Raw genomic sequence first — 19,132 nt, forward strand, 5'->3', positions numbered from 1 at the left:
TGTTTCTAAAAATAACATATTTTCTTGATTGCAGAGTAATTATCTAATTAACCAGTGTTGGAAAATATAGAAAAACATATGCACAGAAATACTTATACTTTCAGTACCCCAGAAATAGCACTTATTAACATTTTGGCTTATAACATTCTTGTCATTTTTTTTCTCTTTAAAAAAAAAAATCGCATCGAGGACCCGTTTTTTAAAAATTACGGAAAAAGGGCAGCCCTTTCATTTCACGCGAGAGAAACTCAGACTGATGGGCCCTTAAGCTGGATGCCCTCTGAGTCTGCTCCAGGCAGCCCCAGGAACTGTGCTGACTTGATTTTGATTATCCAGAGAACTCGGTAATCTCATTACCCAGCCTTAAAAGCTTCCGAAGGTCAGCACTCAAAGTGTACTTGCCCTCGTCCTTCCTGGTTTCCAGATTATTAAATGGAAGAATAATCTAGTCCACTTAGAGAGAGGAAAGGAGTTTTTAAAACAGAAAAAGACCTTGGAATTAGCCCAAACCGAGCTTCCCCTTTTACTTCCATGCCAGAGAGGTCTAGTAACTCGCTGTGGATCACACAGCATGCGCTTCATGTTTAGCAAGAGGCAGCAGAGAGAAGGGCAGACTTTAGAATCTTGTAACCCTGATTTGGGTTTCACAGAATTGCTTTATGAAGAAAGCCAGGACATCGAGCTCTCACTGTTGTGAGCTCAGTCTCTGACCACAGTAGAGAGGTAACCATCACCTTCTGTTGGTGGTCAGGCCAATGAACCATAGCTCTTGTTGGAATGGTAGTCATAGCCAACAGTTACATGACTTTTGTTCTCTTGCCTGCTTCTTGGTGTGGTCTGGGTTTCAGATCAAACTGCTGCTCATTGTCAGGCAGGGCAGTGGCCTGCAGTGGTGAGCTCCGTGGAGAAGCACAGGCGCTGCTCAGAGGGAGTGGGCAATGCTGTTTCACTCCCCAGACCTCAGGCCTCTATCCAGATTTGGACAGCCTGCTTGGTATTCGGAGGGAACCAGAACATGCTCCGAAGAATCACCGTAAGCCATCGTGACTCCCGGCAATGCCATAGAACATCCATGCTACTAATAATCACAAAGGTGCTTTCAACGAAAGGGGAAGTCACAGAGACCCCCAAACACCAGCTTGAAAATAAACGAGTTAGCCACAGAGCAGTTGATTCAAAGGAAGACACGTGTCTGAATTCCTCTTAACAATGAACTGCACAAGATGGAATTATTCTTTGTTGGCTGTCTGGTTAATTCCAAACTGGTTTGGCTATGTCGATTTGATCCTGAAAAGTTTAAAACAATACTTTTCAGTGTACTTAATCCCTCTCTTCCTCCTTTTCTTCATCCTCACCATTATCATCCTCACCATTGGCATTGGCATTAACTCATCATTACTATCATTGTCACGGCATCTTGGAGTTGTAACGGGCCTCTGCCTTCAGGAATCCTTTCCATAACACCCCTGGTATGGACTCAAGCGCCTACTGATTATCTCCAGGGGACCTGCTCTGCTTTGGTGGAGGGAGTGGGTTTCTCTTTTCTGAGCTGGGGCAGGAGCTAACTTGAGCACTTCCTGTGCCTGAGAACTCACTCCTTTGCAAAGTGTTCTTTCCATGCCTGAGTCTCTGACTCCTTTAAGTTTTTCTTCTGATGACTTGCAAAATGTTACATGACCATCATGCGTCCAATCGACAGTTGCATAAGAACTTGCGTTTTTCATTCTCTTCCCAGGACAAGCTGGGGAAGAGAAAGTAGGAAGACTTGCTTTGCTTCCAGATCTCCCCCCGTCAGTGTCTCCCTGTGAGCCACCCCCTGGAGACGGTACCTGAGCCAGCTGTCAATGGGGTTCAGACCAATTAAAAGGGCACGGCACGTGGCTTCAATTTCAAGGGCTTCCTTTGAGAGCATAGATTAGAATTTGATTATTATTTTTGAATCTGTAGGGTTTTCAGGGACTGGCCAAAATGTAATATAAGAAGTTTGAGTGATAATGATAGATAATTAGGGAATTTAACCTCTGTTCTATTGTTTATTCGTGCATTTTGCACCCACTGCAAGGTGGCACTATGCTACATGCTTTACATGGATGACCTCATTTAATTATGACAACACTTTGAGGGAGATCCTATGTGTCATATCCCCATTTTGCAGATAATGAAATTGAGGGTTAGGATAATACAGTAACTCAACTAGGACTTTACAGATTATAAGTAGGGAATCCTGAGAGTTTGATCCTCAGCTTGAGGTCTCATTGGCTTCTCCACCTGCTGCTACCTTGCTATTTTCAAGGACAGGCCATTTTTTTCACTGGGCACACAGTAGTGTATCTTGATATATGTCAGTGGTGTGGTTTATGAAAAAGTTTCTGACTTGATTTGATCAGATTGACAACAGGGTTTCCTTCCAAGGAAGTAAGACGGGATGTTGGGGATGTTGGCCGTGGATGCTCTTGGAAGGCATCTTCCGAAGTGACATCAGAGCCTTGAGCATCGATGGGTGCGTGGATCTGTCACAAGGAAGCCAGGGACACAGATCCAATCACACAAGGAAAAGCCCATCTGGATTCTTTACCCACAAAGGGATGGCCAGGGCAGCCAACCTGCAGAGGTGATGGACAGAGTCTCTAGTCTTCTGTGCTTCTGTGTCTAAGACAACCCAGGAAGTCTTCCTAGGTGTGGGGGAGGAAAATCACCCTCCACGCCTAGGTTCTCCTCTTCCATTATGAGATACAGAGCACTTACAACTCTACAAGATGTGGGATGCTTCTAGTCAAAGCAGTTCTCTCGTTAACGGTGCCAGCTGCAGCCATACTTTAGTCTAAGTGTGCATGTGCGCTTACAGGATTTTATGGGAGTGGATTGTATTTGTTGCCTTGGTCTAACCCTTCTTAATGCCCATTTCACTCAGTAAAATCTCTCAGAAATGAGCCGTTAGCTCCTGCCTGCATATTTGCAATGATAGGGGAAATCAACCACTCACTTGAGAATCCATTTCATCTTTGGATAAATCTAGTTTGCGAGAGATAATTTCCTAGCATGTCTTTCATTAGCATAAATTAATATGTTTGTTAAATTAAAGAAGAATCTCAACAGGGACAATCCGCTCATTTTTCATGAGTGAATGAGGGAAGTTAACCTCGTTCTATTGCGAATTCACGCATTACCGTAGCACGGCAATGACTAGAGCCTCCTTAAATTAGACCATTTGGGTAAAAGGCATAATTGCAATACAAGTGTGAGGGACTAATTTCGCATTTTGAAATAGACTGTCTTCCCCAGCTTAGTGTCTAGTGTCTAGCCAGAGTCATTACCAGAGCGGTTGTATGAGTGACAGGTGTGGCGGAGGAAATCTCTCACGGCATACCTCTTTCTGAGTAACCTCGTTTCTGCACAAACGTGGACTTCCTCCTGTTTGGGAGACTCACAAAGAAACATGCTAACATGTGTGAGATGGAGGGCCCCAGGAGTGTGAGGCTGGAAGGATCTCACCACAGGGACAAAGAAGAACCTTAATGGCAATATATTTCCTCATGCTGTGCTCTGTCTTGGGGATGGGGTGGTAGTGTGTGTGGATGTGGGGTGGGGAGGATGGAAGGGTGGTTGACTGACTAGGAGAATCCCAAGCAGAAATTTATAAAGCTTCCAACCCACCACTCTTCCAGCTCCCCGTCCCCCAAACCTCCCATCCTTGGCAGGAGGAACTCCTCTTTCCTAGACTGGTCCAATCCCCAAGCCTGGTGAGGCCACGGGAGTGACAGCTAGTCCCGGGCTCCTCAGAAGGCAGGAGGAAGTGACCAGTCCAAGTCCTAACGTGCAGCCCAGGACAGAGAAACGTGGCCAGGGACTCAGGAAAACAGAATTCAACACTAAGTTGAACGAAGTCATTCCAAATACATGTTTCTATGATATTAAGCTCTCTTAAGGCACTAACGGTTTGGGGTTGGTTTTAAGTAATAATAATGAATCGTCTCCCTCATCCTAAGCTTCATTCAGAGCCTTGTATCTAGAAGAGAAATAAGAACCAGAGACTGAGAAACATCACCTTCTTCTTGTTCTGGGGCTAAGTTCTTCACTATATAAAGAATACTTGCAAATCAGTAAGAAAGAGGTGAGTGAACACAGTGAAAGGCAGTTAAGGCAGATGTGCAAATCACAAAAGAAGAAATATAATATCAAAACATAAAAATAAAAATACAGTCCAGCCGGTGTGTCTTAGTGATTGTCAGTCGACCCATGAACCAGGAAGTCATGGTGTGATTCCTGATTAGGGCACATGTGTAGGATGTGGGCTCGATCCCCAGTAGGGGGTGTACCGAGAAGCATCACTGATGCTTCTATCCTCCTTCCTCTCTCTGAAATCAATAAAAAACATATTTAAAAACATATTTAAAAAAACATATACAGAAAGGCATCAACCTCAATAATAGTTTTAAAACATGACAGGAAGATGCTTCTTGTCTCTTATCAAGTTGGTGATTTTTTAAAAGAACAGTCACATTTTAGGGGACAATTTCAGAATGCATATAGAGTATTTAAAAACGTGCATTCTCTTGCCCTCATTTTTAGGAGTTTATTCTAAGAAAATAACTATGCATGGATGTATGATTTCAGTATGACAATGGCCATCACCATGTAGGTTTATAAATTATAATAGTGAAAAATTGAGGGGAAATAAAAGCCCAAAATGTTTAAAACATGGAATGGAGTAATGTGGGGGAAAGCTCAAGCAAAGAATGTTTAACACTATGGTACAAAGCATATGTATACAATGGACCCACTTAGTAAAACCAATAGCAAAGTTAAGTATACAGAACCACTCTCATGAAAGACCAGCATGGCAAGTGCCAGAATGCTAACGGTGGGTAGTCATCCTGGGTTGTAGGATCACAAGATGTCATTTTCATCATTTTGCCTTAAATGTTTGGTATAAGCTTTCAGTAATAAAAATGCGTTTTTTACTAAGAAGTCATATATAATAAAAAAGTCCAATATGATAGACAGTGTTTGAAAAGCGTGTCTTGTTTCCTGCATCACTTTACTATAGTTCTAATTTTTGTTTGCCCCTGAGATCTGTAAGGTCACTTAAGAAATATTCGGCCCGATGCTGAAGGAGGGCGGTGGATCCTTCTGGAAAATCTGGGAGGACTGGATTAGGTCCCTTCCCTCATTCATCCAGAAAGTCCTCGTGTAGTGGCTGGGATGTGCAGGTGGTAAGAACCACTACTTTTGATCTGGCCGAGGCCTGAGACCTGGGCCACATGAATTGTCACACATACTGGGTGATTTGTGAGCTTGCAAGGCAGTGCTGCTATAGGTTATGTTGAGAAAATGGGTGTAAGCCAGGTCCGTCTTAGGCACATCACAACACGTGGCCACTGTGGTCACAGGGAATTCACAGGCTCACAGCACTGACTGCTGAAGGCTGGGGAGCTCAGCCCTGCCAGCTCACAGATACGGGACCTGGGGAGCAGAGTGGGGAACTGTGCTGCTCAGACGTGGCTAAGCTGCCCGAGTTGTGAGTGTGCTTTTCTGAAGTGTAACTCAAAAGATGCCTCTGTGTGTATGTGTGTGTGTGTATATGTGCATGTGTAGATGTATATATGTCTATATTTGCATGTATGTATATGAGTGTGTATACATGCATGTGTGCGCACACGTGTATGTGTGCATGTGTATATATATGAATATGGGTATATGTGTATGTGTGTATAGGTGTAGGAATGTGTATTCATAGAGGTTTATGTATGTATTTACATGTGTGTATGTACATGTATGCATGTATATGTGTATCGTGCATGCATGCAGGTGTGAGAGTGTGACTTTGAAATGACATGGCAGGGAATATGTGGAACTTTATACTCTTCTCTCCTGAGGCACTGCTTCTTAGAATCAGATCAAAACTGACCCGTGTGCTTTGGCTTAGAGTTCTCTCAAATAATATCTGGAGACCAGCTCCAGGTTGAGACAGTCTCCTGGAATAGTCTCCCTGATGTGAGTCCCCATTCATCCAGCAAGTGTTTAAGCAGCATGGTGGGGGGGGGAGGGGCAGGTGGTACGAGAAAGGCTGCTGCACCCGCTGCTGGCAGGTGTGCCAGTCGCTATAAGCACATGTGGTTAGGAAAGGTCTGAGTGACATCTCACTGATAAAGCTGGCGAGTTTTATTAGTCATATTATATATCCTTTTACTGTCGAGACCATGAAGTTGTATAACCTTGAGTTACATTCCCTTTTATTGTGGAAACAGTAAAGCCTTTTGCTCCCCACAAACCTCCCAGGGTGAGGTCATTGCCATTCCACTTCTCCTTCCAGGAAACATGCTTTTGTGGTGCACACTTGCTCCCCCAAAGCAGGATAGGGCAGTGGTTAAAGGTTCTGGTGTCACAGATACTGTGTACATCTCGCTAACTCTAGGATACCTAACCCGCCCTCACATTTGAGCGTGTCTGAAATCAGATCGCGTCTTACTGTCACCTGCGGAGTCTTAAAATCTCTGCGTTCTTCCAGGGAGGTCTGCGATTGCTCCCGCTGGTTGGCAGGGGGCAGTGTCCACCAGGGACTGCTTTCAGGATACATTCTCTGCCTGAGGTGCTTTTTAAGACCACATTCAGAGTGTGGACTCAGGCAGCAAACCTATGCGGATTGCCTTCTGGACTTGAAATTCTAGGAGAGCTCCTTTCCCCCCATGTAACCAATCCTAGGGCATAGGAATATGGGTTTCCCCTCTTTCCTTACCTGCTGGGTAGGTTTTTTTCCTGCACATGTGGGTACGGGTGGGGGTGAGGGACATAAATCACCCAACTCCCCATGCTGGGCGATTTCCTTTCTTAGTGCTGTGTAGTAGGGGGGACAGCTCCCAGGCGGTGGTAGCTCAGAGTCCATTAAGAATGGCAGTGGGGTTCTGAGGTCTGTGACCTCTACTTGACCTCTATGAGGCTCGCTTTCTCTTTTGTAAGAGGGATGGTAATGTTTCTCTGAGGACGCAGTAAACCGACGTATATAAACACGAGGCGCAGAATCCTGTGCCTTTGGAAGGCCTGCTCTGTTTGGTTAGGGCCCTAGGACCCTTTCCGATCCAATCCTGCCCTCCAGCCCCTGCTGCTCCAGGCCTCACACCCCATCTGAGGCTGGAAGAGGAGAGGATGAACCTAACACAGGGCTGTCTTCTTATACGAGGGCCTGGGAGGGCAAGTCCCCGGGGCTCCAGGGAGAGGAGACACTGGTTTGGGGGTCACTGTGGCCTTAGGTTCTGACAGGTCGAGTTTGGGCATTTCTTGGTCATTTCCCTGCCTCTCTATTTCATCAAGGAGAAAATGAGGCTCATAGAATCTTCTCCCGCATACTCTTCATTGCTGGCCTATTAGTGCGAACAGCTTAGACGAGTATATGGCATTTGGGAAACACCCAGTGATGGTTACTTCATATGTATCCCCTCTCAGGTGTAATGCAGCCCTAGAGAGGGTCCCTGAGCAAGCATCAGTGAGGGGAATCTCTGTGAGATGGGGGGATGAACATTATCATTGTCCTCCCCTCAGGGACCCCATGCAATGCAGACCACCCGCTACATGGCACAGGCCGGACTGTGGTGGGCATTCCTGCCCTCTGCTGCTCCTGGAAGAACCTCCCCTGTCACAGAAGTCACCCTCAGACACCCCGTGCCCCGCCCCGCCCCCCGGTCCATTCCTGCTCCAGCACTAGGTCCCTGCAGATGCTATTTAATAAAAGAAAACCTAGAAATTCTCTTTGCAGAGGTCAGGTCACTAGTGAATCAAGTACATCTCTAACAGGAATGAATACAAGGGTCCTGTGCAGCTCTGGACACCGGCGTGTACATGGGCTAATTGAGAAGATTCTCTGCACGACCACCCTGCTCCTCCTAGCTCCTTCAGTGCCGCAACCAGGGGAGACAATGCATTTAATTTGGCCCTTAAGCCCCCAATTATATTACAAATCAGCAAAGTCCGCCTGGCAGTTGGCAGAGGGGAGGCAGAGCAAAGCAAAACGCTCCCTCTCCTTTTGTTTGGTCGGTACACAGACACAATACGTTTCCGATTGCCAGCTGCAGGTGGAGATATTCATTTTGGAGTTTGCAGCCTGAGTTGGTCCTCAGACACTCGCTGGGAATGGCGCATGGGCACGGAAGGTGCATGGGCACGGAATTTCCCACACTGAGGAATGCGGTCACCCAGGCAGCTGGGCAAACCCGTAAAAGCTCGCCCCCTGGAGCTTTGAGGGGGTCAGATCAAAACCCTGAAATTTGCCTGCAGATTCCCTGCTGGTGTTGCCAGAGGCTCCAGCTGGCACCAGACCTCCTGTGCTCAGGCAGGTAAGGCCCGCAGCCTCTGCCAGGGCACAGCTCACCCAGTGAAGCAGGGGCCGCACCCGCCTCCGCACAGCGCTTTACCGTCTGGGGAGAGAGCAGGGCCACAGAGGCAGTCACCCCCACTGTGGTGACGGCTGCCATTTTTGGACACTTCACCTACTCCAGGCATTGCTTTGAACCTTCCATACCAACCTGTGAGGGAGGCACGCTCTTTAGCCCACTGTGCAGCTCATGCTCAGAGAGGCTGCCCCACTTTTCCAAGGCCACACAGCAAAGAAGTAGCAGAGGTGGCCTTCAAACCCAACTCTGAATTCACAGCTCCTCTTCTCTAGTATGTCCACATCGGGGACCAGCGGACAACTGGGAGAACGCGTGTCTCCTGTAATCTAAGGAAGACGGTAATGCTTGCATGAAGTCATTCGGTGCCTTCATGCATTATGTTCCAGTGGCTGCTACCCAGGAGAATTAACCTGAAAGCAGAGGCAAGGGAGTGCCCATGTCACCTGAGCTAAGGATGTCCACGTGAAAGGCAGGCCTGCGAGGCTCCCCGGGTCAGAGCTCCTTGTTCCTCCCCTTATCTTTCCCTTCCTGATCTAAACGGCATCTCCTTCCATGGCCTTCAGTCTGCTCATGATCTTCAAACAGGAAAAGCAAAGACAGCACCAAACCACACCACACAGACAAACCACAGACACACCGACAGGGGCCATGGCCCCCGGCCCTCTCTCCGGCCCCACGAACATGTACGACAGTGAACTTCAGAGAAAGAGCCGCGGCCAGCGCACACCCAGCTCTACCTTGTGCTCCAGGCTGGAGTCTTTAAACATCAGTGAGAATGGCTTGATATGCTCTCTTCTCAATTTATCGCCACTCCGCAAGTCGATGGTATGTTCTATTCGCTTGTTAATTTCCTCAGGCCCCGACTGGACATGCAAAGCTTGTGCAAGATGGTTTGGAAGTAGATTTATTGAATTTCTTGTTAGGGCAGCCAGAGTCTAGGGGGAAAGCACATGCAAACACAAATAAGCCTGCTAGTCCCCTTCGGATTAAAAGAGAAATGCAATGTTGTTTTTTTTTAATCAGGTCGCATTGCAAACAGTAATAGCATTCCATGCAGCTGTATTCAGTGAAACCTACAGAAGTCGGTAAGTTAGCATTCGGTTTAGAGGAACACAACCTGGCCAGTTAGTACATCAGGAGGGACGTGCCCCTCTCCTCCGAGTAGTTGCACTGAATCCCTGCGGTGCAGGTACCTGGGAGAGCTGTTGGCTTGCAAATGTTAAAAGAGACCGTTTCTCCAACCAGGCACCTCTCTGGTCCGAGAGGAAGAGAACCAGTGCCAGTGACAGAAAGTAAAATAAGTCCGAAAGCCCACAGAAATGATCATCTCCAACCAAGTAGAGTCCACATTTCCGTGTGGTCTTTCCCTTCATGGGGGTGGAGAGACAGGAACCCATGGCTTGCATTTTTTTTTTTTTTTTTAAGCATTCCTCATGGACAGCCAGCCGGATGTGTCAAGATCTGCACCTTGAACTTGATAATGATTGTTAGGTTTTTATGCTGCACAAATGTTTTTCCCCATAGACCGTTATATATCTATATCCCCATATAGATATATGTGTTTAATTTATTTTAGGCAAAAAATTAAAAAAAAATGCAAGCATTTGCAGCCCCTCCAGTTCACAGGGTTGAACAGCAGGAGGCGTGAAAGGCACGGCCACCTCTTTGGCCCCTGGGTAAGGCTAGTTGGATGCAGAAGTAGCGTTAGTTTATGAAGACACACCAGGTCTGGCAGGGAGGCTCCTGTCGGTAGGTAATTCAGTGTAGGGGACAAGACCCACTGGCTGGATGTAACCAAATGCAACGCTCGCTTACAGCTCCAACGTAAGACAGCTTCTTTGACCAAAAGGGGGGGACTGGAGCTGAAGGGCTAGAGGAAATGGGGTGCTCGTCTCTGCAGAAGATGCGGTGCCTCTGCAGAGTGGGGCAGTGAGAACTGTTCGCCTTGGGCTATACTCACCACTCCTGCTTTTCTCGGCCAGCTTCTCAGCGTGGCCATGCGCAGGACCACAGACTAACCTGAGCTATCGTGACGGGCTCACTGGCGGGCAGCCCATGAGAGCTGACAGCACCTCGGAGGCCCAGACCTTCCTGTATCCGAGAGACAAGGGTCTTATCCTCTGACTTAAGCCAGAGTTGGGGGACTGTGACCTCAGGGACTTTCTATCTAGCCTGTCCATAGGACCCTTCCTGTGGGCTGTCGGATTCTTTATTTTAACCTTCCTGGAGACAGCCCATGTCACCTAATGCCCAGGTCTCTAAGGCACTCCGTAGCAGGGCTTCATCACTGGTAGAATTCACTGGAACCCTCTTCTCCAGCCCCAGATAGAGTGGCACGTGCCAACATGAGAAAGGGAAGTATTATATATGCCCCTCGGGCACTGAGCAGTGAGTTTCAGCTCTGAGTACCAGGGAGGCTACCACAGGGGAAGAGATAGCTAAATGGAGAAGGAAACAGGGACCAGTGTTCCAGAAAATTGAACAGCAGGATCCATGCAGGGCCAGAGGGCTCAGCCCCCGGGATTAGCTGCATTAAAACAGCCTCTCAGAAGGCAAAGGGGATGGATCTCCACCACGTGGTGCCTCTCCCATTGGCTTCTTGGGGGGAAATCCTTTATAAAAGGTGCAGAAAACGACAACTTTTAGTTCTCTGTGCTGAGAGGAGGTGGGAAAGATGCTGCCTGTGGGCATACATTCTGGCTACGAGATGCCAAGATGCCCTCCTAACAAGTGGTGGGACCGTGTTGTCTGTCTGTGTGGCTCTTTCAAAGGAGAGAAAAACCTTTCCCCATCATTGCCACCAGGTGATAGTTTAGAGCCAGGACGGAGCCCTTGCATCAACTTGTCAGTGACGCTGAGGTGGATAATTCTCATGCAAGCAATTATTTTTATTCCTTGCAGTTATGTCACTCGTATTATATGCACTGAGTGCTCAGTGGTCCCTTTTCTGGTCATTTGCTTTCTCAGTTACATGGGACAATTATGCCTGCTGTTTGGTATCTGTACCTTCAGGACATATGTGTATGCTCAAGGGAAGACCAATCTCAACTCGAGAAGTCAAATTAGAATCAGGAAGGGTAACCTTAAGCTTTCACTTACCCTCCAATGCACTGCTGCAAAGCATGAATGGCTTTGGAGGTGACCTTGGCTTGAGATTGCCTGTGATCTCCCTCCCTCCATTAGTAATGGTCGCTAATATTTGACCATGTGTTCCCCTTAAGTGGAATAATGCTGCTGCCATTGAAATTCACAGGCTGGTATCTTCACAGCGACTCATTTGTAAGCAGTACCGGGAAAATGTGTAGCATGTCTTATTTGTCTATCTGGAGTTATACACTGCAATAAGCTGTTCTTGATGGCTTATGGCTTTCTCTTTTGAAGATTTACAATGCCAATGTGAGCAAGTTGGGATCAAGTTAAAAATTGGCATAAGCCTTCCAATATGATTCCAATCATAAATGGGCCTCAAAAAGGTTGAGAGGGTTTATTCACATAAGCAACTTAAAGCAATAGCTCAGATAATTGGAAAAACAAATGGATGAAATGGAAGGAAATGGGAAATGCATGTTTCAGTGTGTAATTGAAGCATATATTACATTTATGTACAATAATAGACATGTACATTTACTTCTTTACTTTAGCTGGTGCTTTCAGATAGTTGGGAGGTCCGATTGGTCAACATGGGGATATATCACGGTTTGTACCTGAGCAGGCCTCTCCTATGAGTCTCTTCAGAGAAAGACATTGCAGCCTGAGACTGGTCCTCACAGAGACCTGTCCCCTCCTCAGGCATTTCGGGAAATTTTTCTTCACTCACAGGTGCTCAAGACAGGACCAGAGTCCCTTCCAAACCCAAGTTCTGAACGTAGGTAGGCTCTTACCTGAGAGGCTGAGGTTCTCATGGAAATTATCATCGGAGGTTCTAGGTAGGATATCCCTTTATACACTGCATTGGAATGGGATGGGAGGAGTCGTGAACCGTCTTAAAGCTCATCATCTGGTTTATGACCAGAAGACTTTTCTCGGGAATTGTCTTCTACCTCAGTATACAATGAACGCCTACTTTCCCCACAGGTCCTATCACTTTGTGGATGGCCAAACCTTTGGTATTCCTTAATCAGTTTGTGTAAGCAAATCAGTTCTTCCCAGTAAGATTTCAGGCTGAAGGTGCCCTTTCTAGAAACCCAGTCTTGTGAGTCAAAAACACTTCAGCAATCGTAGGCCACATATTCCTGGGAAAGCTCGTTTGACATTTCTCGTTAGCGATTTCAGGATTCCTTACTCTGATAAGGTCCTTCGAGTTCCTCAGAAAGATGCTAATCTCAGTTTAGAAAGTGATTGCGCCTCACTCATGATACACCTGGGCCATTTTTAATCAAAAGGAGCTATTAAACTTCCGCAGAATTGGCCCAAACAGAACTCGCACTTCCATTGAGTCATGTGGCCACTCTCAAGCCACGTTACTTGAGGCAAGCTGCCAATTGAGAATTTTTAGCTTTCAAAATATCACATCCCTAGTCATGTGTGCAACAGATATGCTAACTCCAGCACTGACCTCATCTCAGAGTTTGGGGGTTATGAGAGAGGGATGGGGCGTTCCTAAGGATAGAGGCAGGATTTCTGCCCGGATGTGGCTCAGGAGCTGGGCACAGAGGGGCTGACACATGAATGCCACCCAAGAAGTGGGAATCAAAATACTCATAGCACTGCAATGGCTGGGCAGCAATCTCATTGGCTGGAGAGGGGACTACTTTCCCACGGACCTGATGACCTCGTGTGACAGCGTGAATAATTCAGCTCATATACCAGGACTTATGAACATCAAAGATGTAGATTTTTCAGAAATGTCAATGCCCTGGGGAAAATGAAATTGTGAGTTTGTGTGTGTCTGTGCATGTGTGTTTTCATAACAGAAATTTGGATAAAATGGAAATATAATAATTACCTGAACTTTCATCTCTTTCAAGATTCTGACGTAGCTCTTTACATTTAGGATTATGAGACGAATATAGTAAGTCCTCCCTCAATGCTGCCAATAGGTTCTTGGAACTACGCAAAACGACATATAACCAAAACCACTTTTACCAAAGGCTAATGAATATGAATGAGAGTTAAGTTCCTAAGGCATCTCATCAGTGTGATAGCAAAAGGACATGATCCGAAGACCTGCCATAGTATATTGCAAGTTGCTGATAAATTGCTCGGGTTTCTTGTTTTAAGGCTGTAGGTCTGAGTTTTTTTCAGACTCCTATTATACAAATTTGCTTCTTAAATTTAGTTATTGATGCTCCCCTTAATTTTGTTCCAATGAGCTACACCTTACCGACCTTCAAGAATCCAGCCTCTCTCACTCATCTCCAGTTAATGCAGGACAAAGCAGGGGGAAGAGAAGAAATTACTCAGATCAGGGCCAAACTGTGATGTCTTTGGGGCTTCTCTCTCTTATCCTGATTTTCTGCCCACATCTGTCTGTTGGAATTGCCTCATTAATGAGCTTTTCCAGGTGTTGATGATCCCCAGTGTTTGCATCTGAGTTAACCACCTAAGAGCAGCCCTGTGTTTGCCTCCTCCCGGGATATGCACTCCTGGTGGGTGCTGCCCCCATGGTGCTGTGATGTACACAAAGCCATTACCATCTCATGGTGCGAAGATGTTCTTTAGGCCATTAAAGGTGACCTAAGAGTCACAGAGTGGGACAGATGCGGTTGAATCTAGAGGTTCACAACCTACAACCCACAGAAGTCGTTTGGAGATCCCAGAGCTAGGGGAGGACCTTTCAGAAAGTCCCACCCAAGCCCGAGGAATTACCGCTGTGCTCCCTGTTTGACCCTAGGTGAGGCAGAAAGAAGTGCATGCCAACACAGCCAAAGCGGAGGCTGGTCAGCCAGCAAAAATGCCAAGTGCCTTTGCTCTGGGCTGGAATTCAGTCCCCATGGGGTGCTACCACTCATTGCCAGCACAGAGCCAGAGCCATGGTCAGCCATGACTCATGTGCCAAATCACTTTAATAAACGGGGATACAGAGTCAGCCATACTACATGCACTAGTATTTGTAAAGAAAAACCTTTACACATGTGTACTGCACCAGGTCAGAACAACAAAAGGCATTCTTGGTGGAGAAAAGAGGAGAAAATCCCGATGCAGCTAATTAAATTTTATAACAAAGAATCTTTAACCCCGTCATTGGCAAAACTGGCACCAAGATCAATAAAACAAATCCAATTCCTTTTTTTCTTTAAATCTTGGAAATAAAGAAGTCAGAAAAAAATACAGATTTTTTGCTCTTTCTCTTTCTACCTGTCTTCACATGTTTTAAATACCATAAGTTCACATTCACATGTTCAAAATGTCATACGTTCACCTTCACATGTTCAAAATAATTTGCACTCATCATGGGTTCTGTTTCCTCAGGCCACTGTTTTCTGACTCCCCAAACCAGGTCAAGAAGAGTTTGTGGTAGTTCTTGGCCATCAGGTGACCACAAGCTTCATGTCATACGCTTGCCTGCTCATTGCCACCCCCACAGGGCAATTCTACACGAGCCACAAACTCATCTCTACCATCGTTTTCCTCACCTTCGTCTACCCCTGTCATGTCAGAGAAAGAAAGGATGATCACTCAAAGTTAACGGATCAAATTGCCTGTGTAATCCACTCAACGCTCCCAGGAAGGCTTCAGATGCACTTGCCTTTCTGAAGAGAGTGGAAAACCAGGCCCCTCTAATCACTCTCCCCAGCGGAACTCAGCCATTATCCCTGAGCCGGTGCAGGACAGCCTGGGGGCTTTGTTGTCAGAATAAGCCCAGTTCCTGGAAGAGTGCGGATTCATGGTGGGAAATGTCCCAGCTCTTCATGCTCTCTCCCCCAAAGCCCGCACAATGTCCTATCCTGTGAGCATCAGAGCTGAAGCTGATGTTCAAATGGCTCGAAATAAGCTGCCTACAGAGAAAAATCTGCCTGTGACCGCCTGCATACCACGACTGAACACAGACAGTTAGATATTGGGCGGCTCATCACGGAAGCTCTAACCTCTGAAAAACACCACTTTTTCTTTAAGACCAGTGTCCGCTATGGAGGGCATTTTTAGGAGTAGGAGTTCTCTGTGGGGAAAGAGAAGCCTGTGCTTTGGGCTTGAGCAGCAGAAACCAGGTGAAGATGGTCTCTTTGCTTCTCCCCACACACCTGGGTCTGGTGCCCTCGTCTTTGGCCCAAACTCCCTGATTGACTGCAGAGCTCAGCTGAACAGTCGCTTCTTTGGGAAGGTCTTCCCCATCACCTTGGGTCAGTTTTCCACCACCATCCACTCTTCTGCCATAGTGACAGCAAGTTCACATTGCCCTGTGGCCGTGTTAGCGATTCCTCCGCACCGTGGGCTCCTCAACAGCTTCCCGCCCTTCAGCTCTCCATCCCTGACACCAGGCAGTGTCCACAGACTGCAGTCACTAAGTAGTGGTTGATAAGTGAATGACCGAGTGAATGAGGGAACGAATGAACATCATGGGAGAGAGACTTGCCCAAGTTGAACGATGCAAGTCAAACAAGTTGCAATTTAGGAGTTCTTTTTCTCGTGGGCATCTCTATGCACTGGAAAGGGGACAGCCACTCAGTTTGCTTCCCACCCTTTAGGGGCAGATACAGAATGAAAGAAACCGAAGCCCAAGGATCAATATGATTCAATAAAAGAACCTGATCATGGCCCCACCTCACTTGGAAAGCAGGCACATCACACTGTCAGGTTGGTATGAAAACGAAATGGAAAGGATGTGAGCAACACACCCGCCATGGTGGCTGGCCCCAAACGCTCTGCTTCTATTAATGTTAGTGACACTGTGGACATCTGTCTGTCCTCATGGCAAAGAAGCACATGTGCTTCCTGGTTTGTTGTGTGGAATATAGAAATTTCAACTATGTTTTCAATGTTGATGGTGCAGCCCAGCCAGCTCAGTGGTTTAGTGTTGACCTATCAACGAGGAGGTCACGGTTCAGTTCCCGGTTAGGGCACATGCCTGGATTGCGGGCTCGATCCCTAGTGTGGGGCATTCAGTGCAGGAGGCAGCGGATCGATGATTCTCTCTCATCATTGATGTTTCTGTCTCTCCCTCCCCCCTTTTCTCTGAAATCAGTAAAAATATTTAAATAAAAAGAAATTTAAAAATATTGATGGTGCACATATTAGCTTCATGGTAATGGTAACAACCAAGGGCATTCTACTTTGTAGAAATGACTAACATAAACAACAGAAGTATCAAATGTGTGTTTTTCTCCAGGTGATTCTTTTTCAAGGCCTGGAGGGGTAACAGGCGAATGTCTGATTGTGATAAGTGTGCAAGGGATGGATGAGACGATGGCAGGGACCTCATAGGATATGAGGGACAGACCTAGGCTCCGATAGGGGCTTCACTTCTGAAGGGTGGCTCCATGCTCTTGGCATATCACTTGTTACAGAAGTCATGTAAGAAGGATTAATAGCTCAGGGTAGCAGAAAGCTTTACCCTTTGTATCCTCTTGGGAACCATCAGTCTAAGATGCCATTTGTCCATTCTCCACAAGACAGCCAAAGTGATGTCTTAAAAAAAATCTAAATCAGGTCATGGCTGTGCCCTGCTGGAAACCTTTATATCACTTCCCTTCAAAGGAACTCCCATGTGGAGCTGGCAGGAGCAAGCTCCACATCCTTTAACTTCACCTCTGACCCCTTTCTTTCTTCCTCGCTATGCTCTAGCCCAGCGATTTTCAACCTTTCTCATCTCATGGCACATACACTTATTACTGAAATTCTAAGGCACACCAGAAAATATAGTTTTTGATGCTCTGACAAAAACAGGTATAATTTCGCCCTAGCCAGTTTGGGTCAGTGGATAGAACGTCGGCCTGAGGATGGAAGGGTCCCAGGTTTGATTCCCTGTCAAGGGCATATGCCTGGGTTGAGGGCTCGATCCCCAGTAGGGGGAGTGCAGGAAGCAGCCAGTCAGTGATTCCCTCTCATCATTGATGTTTCTCTCTCTCCCTCTCCCTTCTTTCCTGAACTCAATAAAAATATATTTAAAATAAATAAATAAATAAATAAATAAATAAATAAAAGTGTTCTTTTTAAAAAAAAAATGTAATTTTGATTCATTCACACCATACAACTATTGTGTTGGCTGTCATTTTTTTTTTTTTAAATTTGATAATCTAAGGGAAAGAGGCCAGTGCCCCTGACTAAATAGTTAAGTATTTCATGTTTTAAAAATTCTTGCAGGTTGAAAGTCGCTGCTCTAGCCCCTTGGGCCATTTTGCTCCTCTAACATGAAACTTTTTTCCACCGCAGGGCCTTTGCACTAGCTGTTTCCTCTAGATGTCCTTCTCCTGGTTTCCTTTCAGCACTTGAGTCAAATCTTCAGAAACCTCCGATGTTCCTATCGGTGATAATTCGATCTTCCCAATATTCCTATATCTATTTCCTTCAAAGCACTTTCATGTTTTAGTTAGTTGTATACATTCCCCTTAAAATATAAGGTCCTAGAGGACAGGGACCAGACCTGTCTTCTCATTACTAATCTCCAGCAGTTAAGACTGCTGAGTTCCTGTTAAATAATTGAATGGAGAGCTCAAGCCCACAATGGATTGTAGTTACAGCATGCACTCAGAGGGAAGCATGATCTTTATCACAAGGACCCGTTTCTTAAGTCTTTGTTTTCATCCCCAAATTTACCTTTATTCTGAGAGAGTCAATGACCATGTTGATGACTCATCCAACAATCTAGCCTGGAAATTTCTGGACACCCTCCCCGACATGTCCAAATTTCCACTTTCCATTTACTTCAACTACCCACTTCTACATCCATACCTTGAACGTCAATAGTCCACCTGTGATCATACACTTCTTGACTTCTAGTTTCTTTACTCTCATTCCACTCTGAGGCTCTGAGCATAGGCAGCCCCACTGGCAAGTGAGCCAAGATGTCAAATCAGTGGCAAACAATTGTCACGTCAGCATTCGGGGATGCAAACCACCAGTGCTGCAGGCTTCCAAGAGCAACCTGGACACCAACCTCAGGCTGTGTTGAACCAGCAATTTAACCCAAATGGACACAGATAAGGGGCAAGGAAGAAGCATGACATCAAAACCAAGGGAGGATCTTCTGCTTAGAGCAGGACTGGAGGACTCACCTACGGGACCAGAAACAATTCTTAGTGCAATAGCTGCTGCTCCAAAGCACTGACAGACTCCTTAGAGGGGCGGTGGGGAGGAGACGGGTGGAGTCAGGGTTCTCCTGGGAAATGCAGAACCCTCTCTTATCTCCCACCTGTGGCAATCTGACTTCATCAGCTCATCAAATATGCCTCTTGCCAGTCATGTTCTTCCATGCAATTCCATTGGGCAGTTTCCCCCATCTTAGCCCCTTGGCTCCACTAGCCATTGGTGATTACGCCTTCCATCTCAAACCGAGCTCTCTGCTCTCTGGGCTCCCAGGACACCACATCTCCTAATTCTCTTCTCATCACTTTCCTTCCTGTTTGTCTCTGTCCTGGGGTCACTACTCTCTGTCACCTCCCATCAGGTGCCCCTTGAGGTCTATCCTGTGACTTCCTATGGTTTTACTTCACATGTTCCCTACTGTGATCCCCCTCACTCCACGGCTTCGACTAGTCCTCGGGTTCTGAGAATGGCCGTGTTCACATCCCTTGCACAGTTCCTTTATGCCTGAGCTCCAGAGTGTTTAATAGCTTCTGGATATACCTCCACGAAGCCCTCACCAGTCTTCT

At 46.4% G+C, this 19,132-nt stretch overlaps 1 protein-coding gene across 3 annotated transcripts in view; it reads right to left on the reverse strand.

Annotated features, from left to right (window-relative positions):
• The window catches only part of ADCY8 (adenylate cyclase 8), a 131,641-nt gene that overhangs the window by 34,375 nt on the left and 78,134 nt on the right, over positions 1–19,132 (reverse strand). For 2 of the 3 annotated variants that reach the window (XM_084864640.1, XM_084864639.1), the window contains exon 8: positions 9,122–9,319. The exons of the other annotated variant lie outside the window; for it this stretch is intronic. In XM_084864640.1, coding sequence (XP_084720766.1) covers positions 9,122–9,319 — 198 coding nt within the window. The remainder of the gene's footprint in view (positions 1–9,121; positions 9,320–19,132) is intronic. 3 annotated transcript variants of the gene reach the window in all.

This window comes from Pipistrellus hanaki, assembly GCF_964339955.1.
Source record: "Pipistrellus hanaki genome assembly, chromosome: 17".
Lineage (NCBI taxonomy): Eukaryota > Metazoa > Chordata > Mammalia > Chiroptera > Vespertilionidae > Pipistrellus > Pipistrellus hanaki.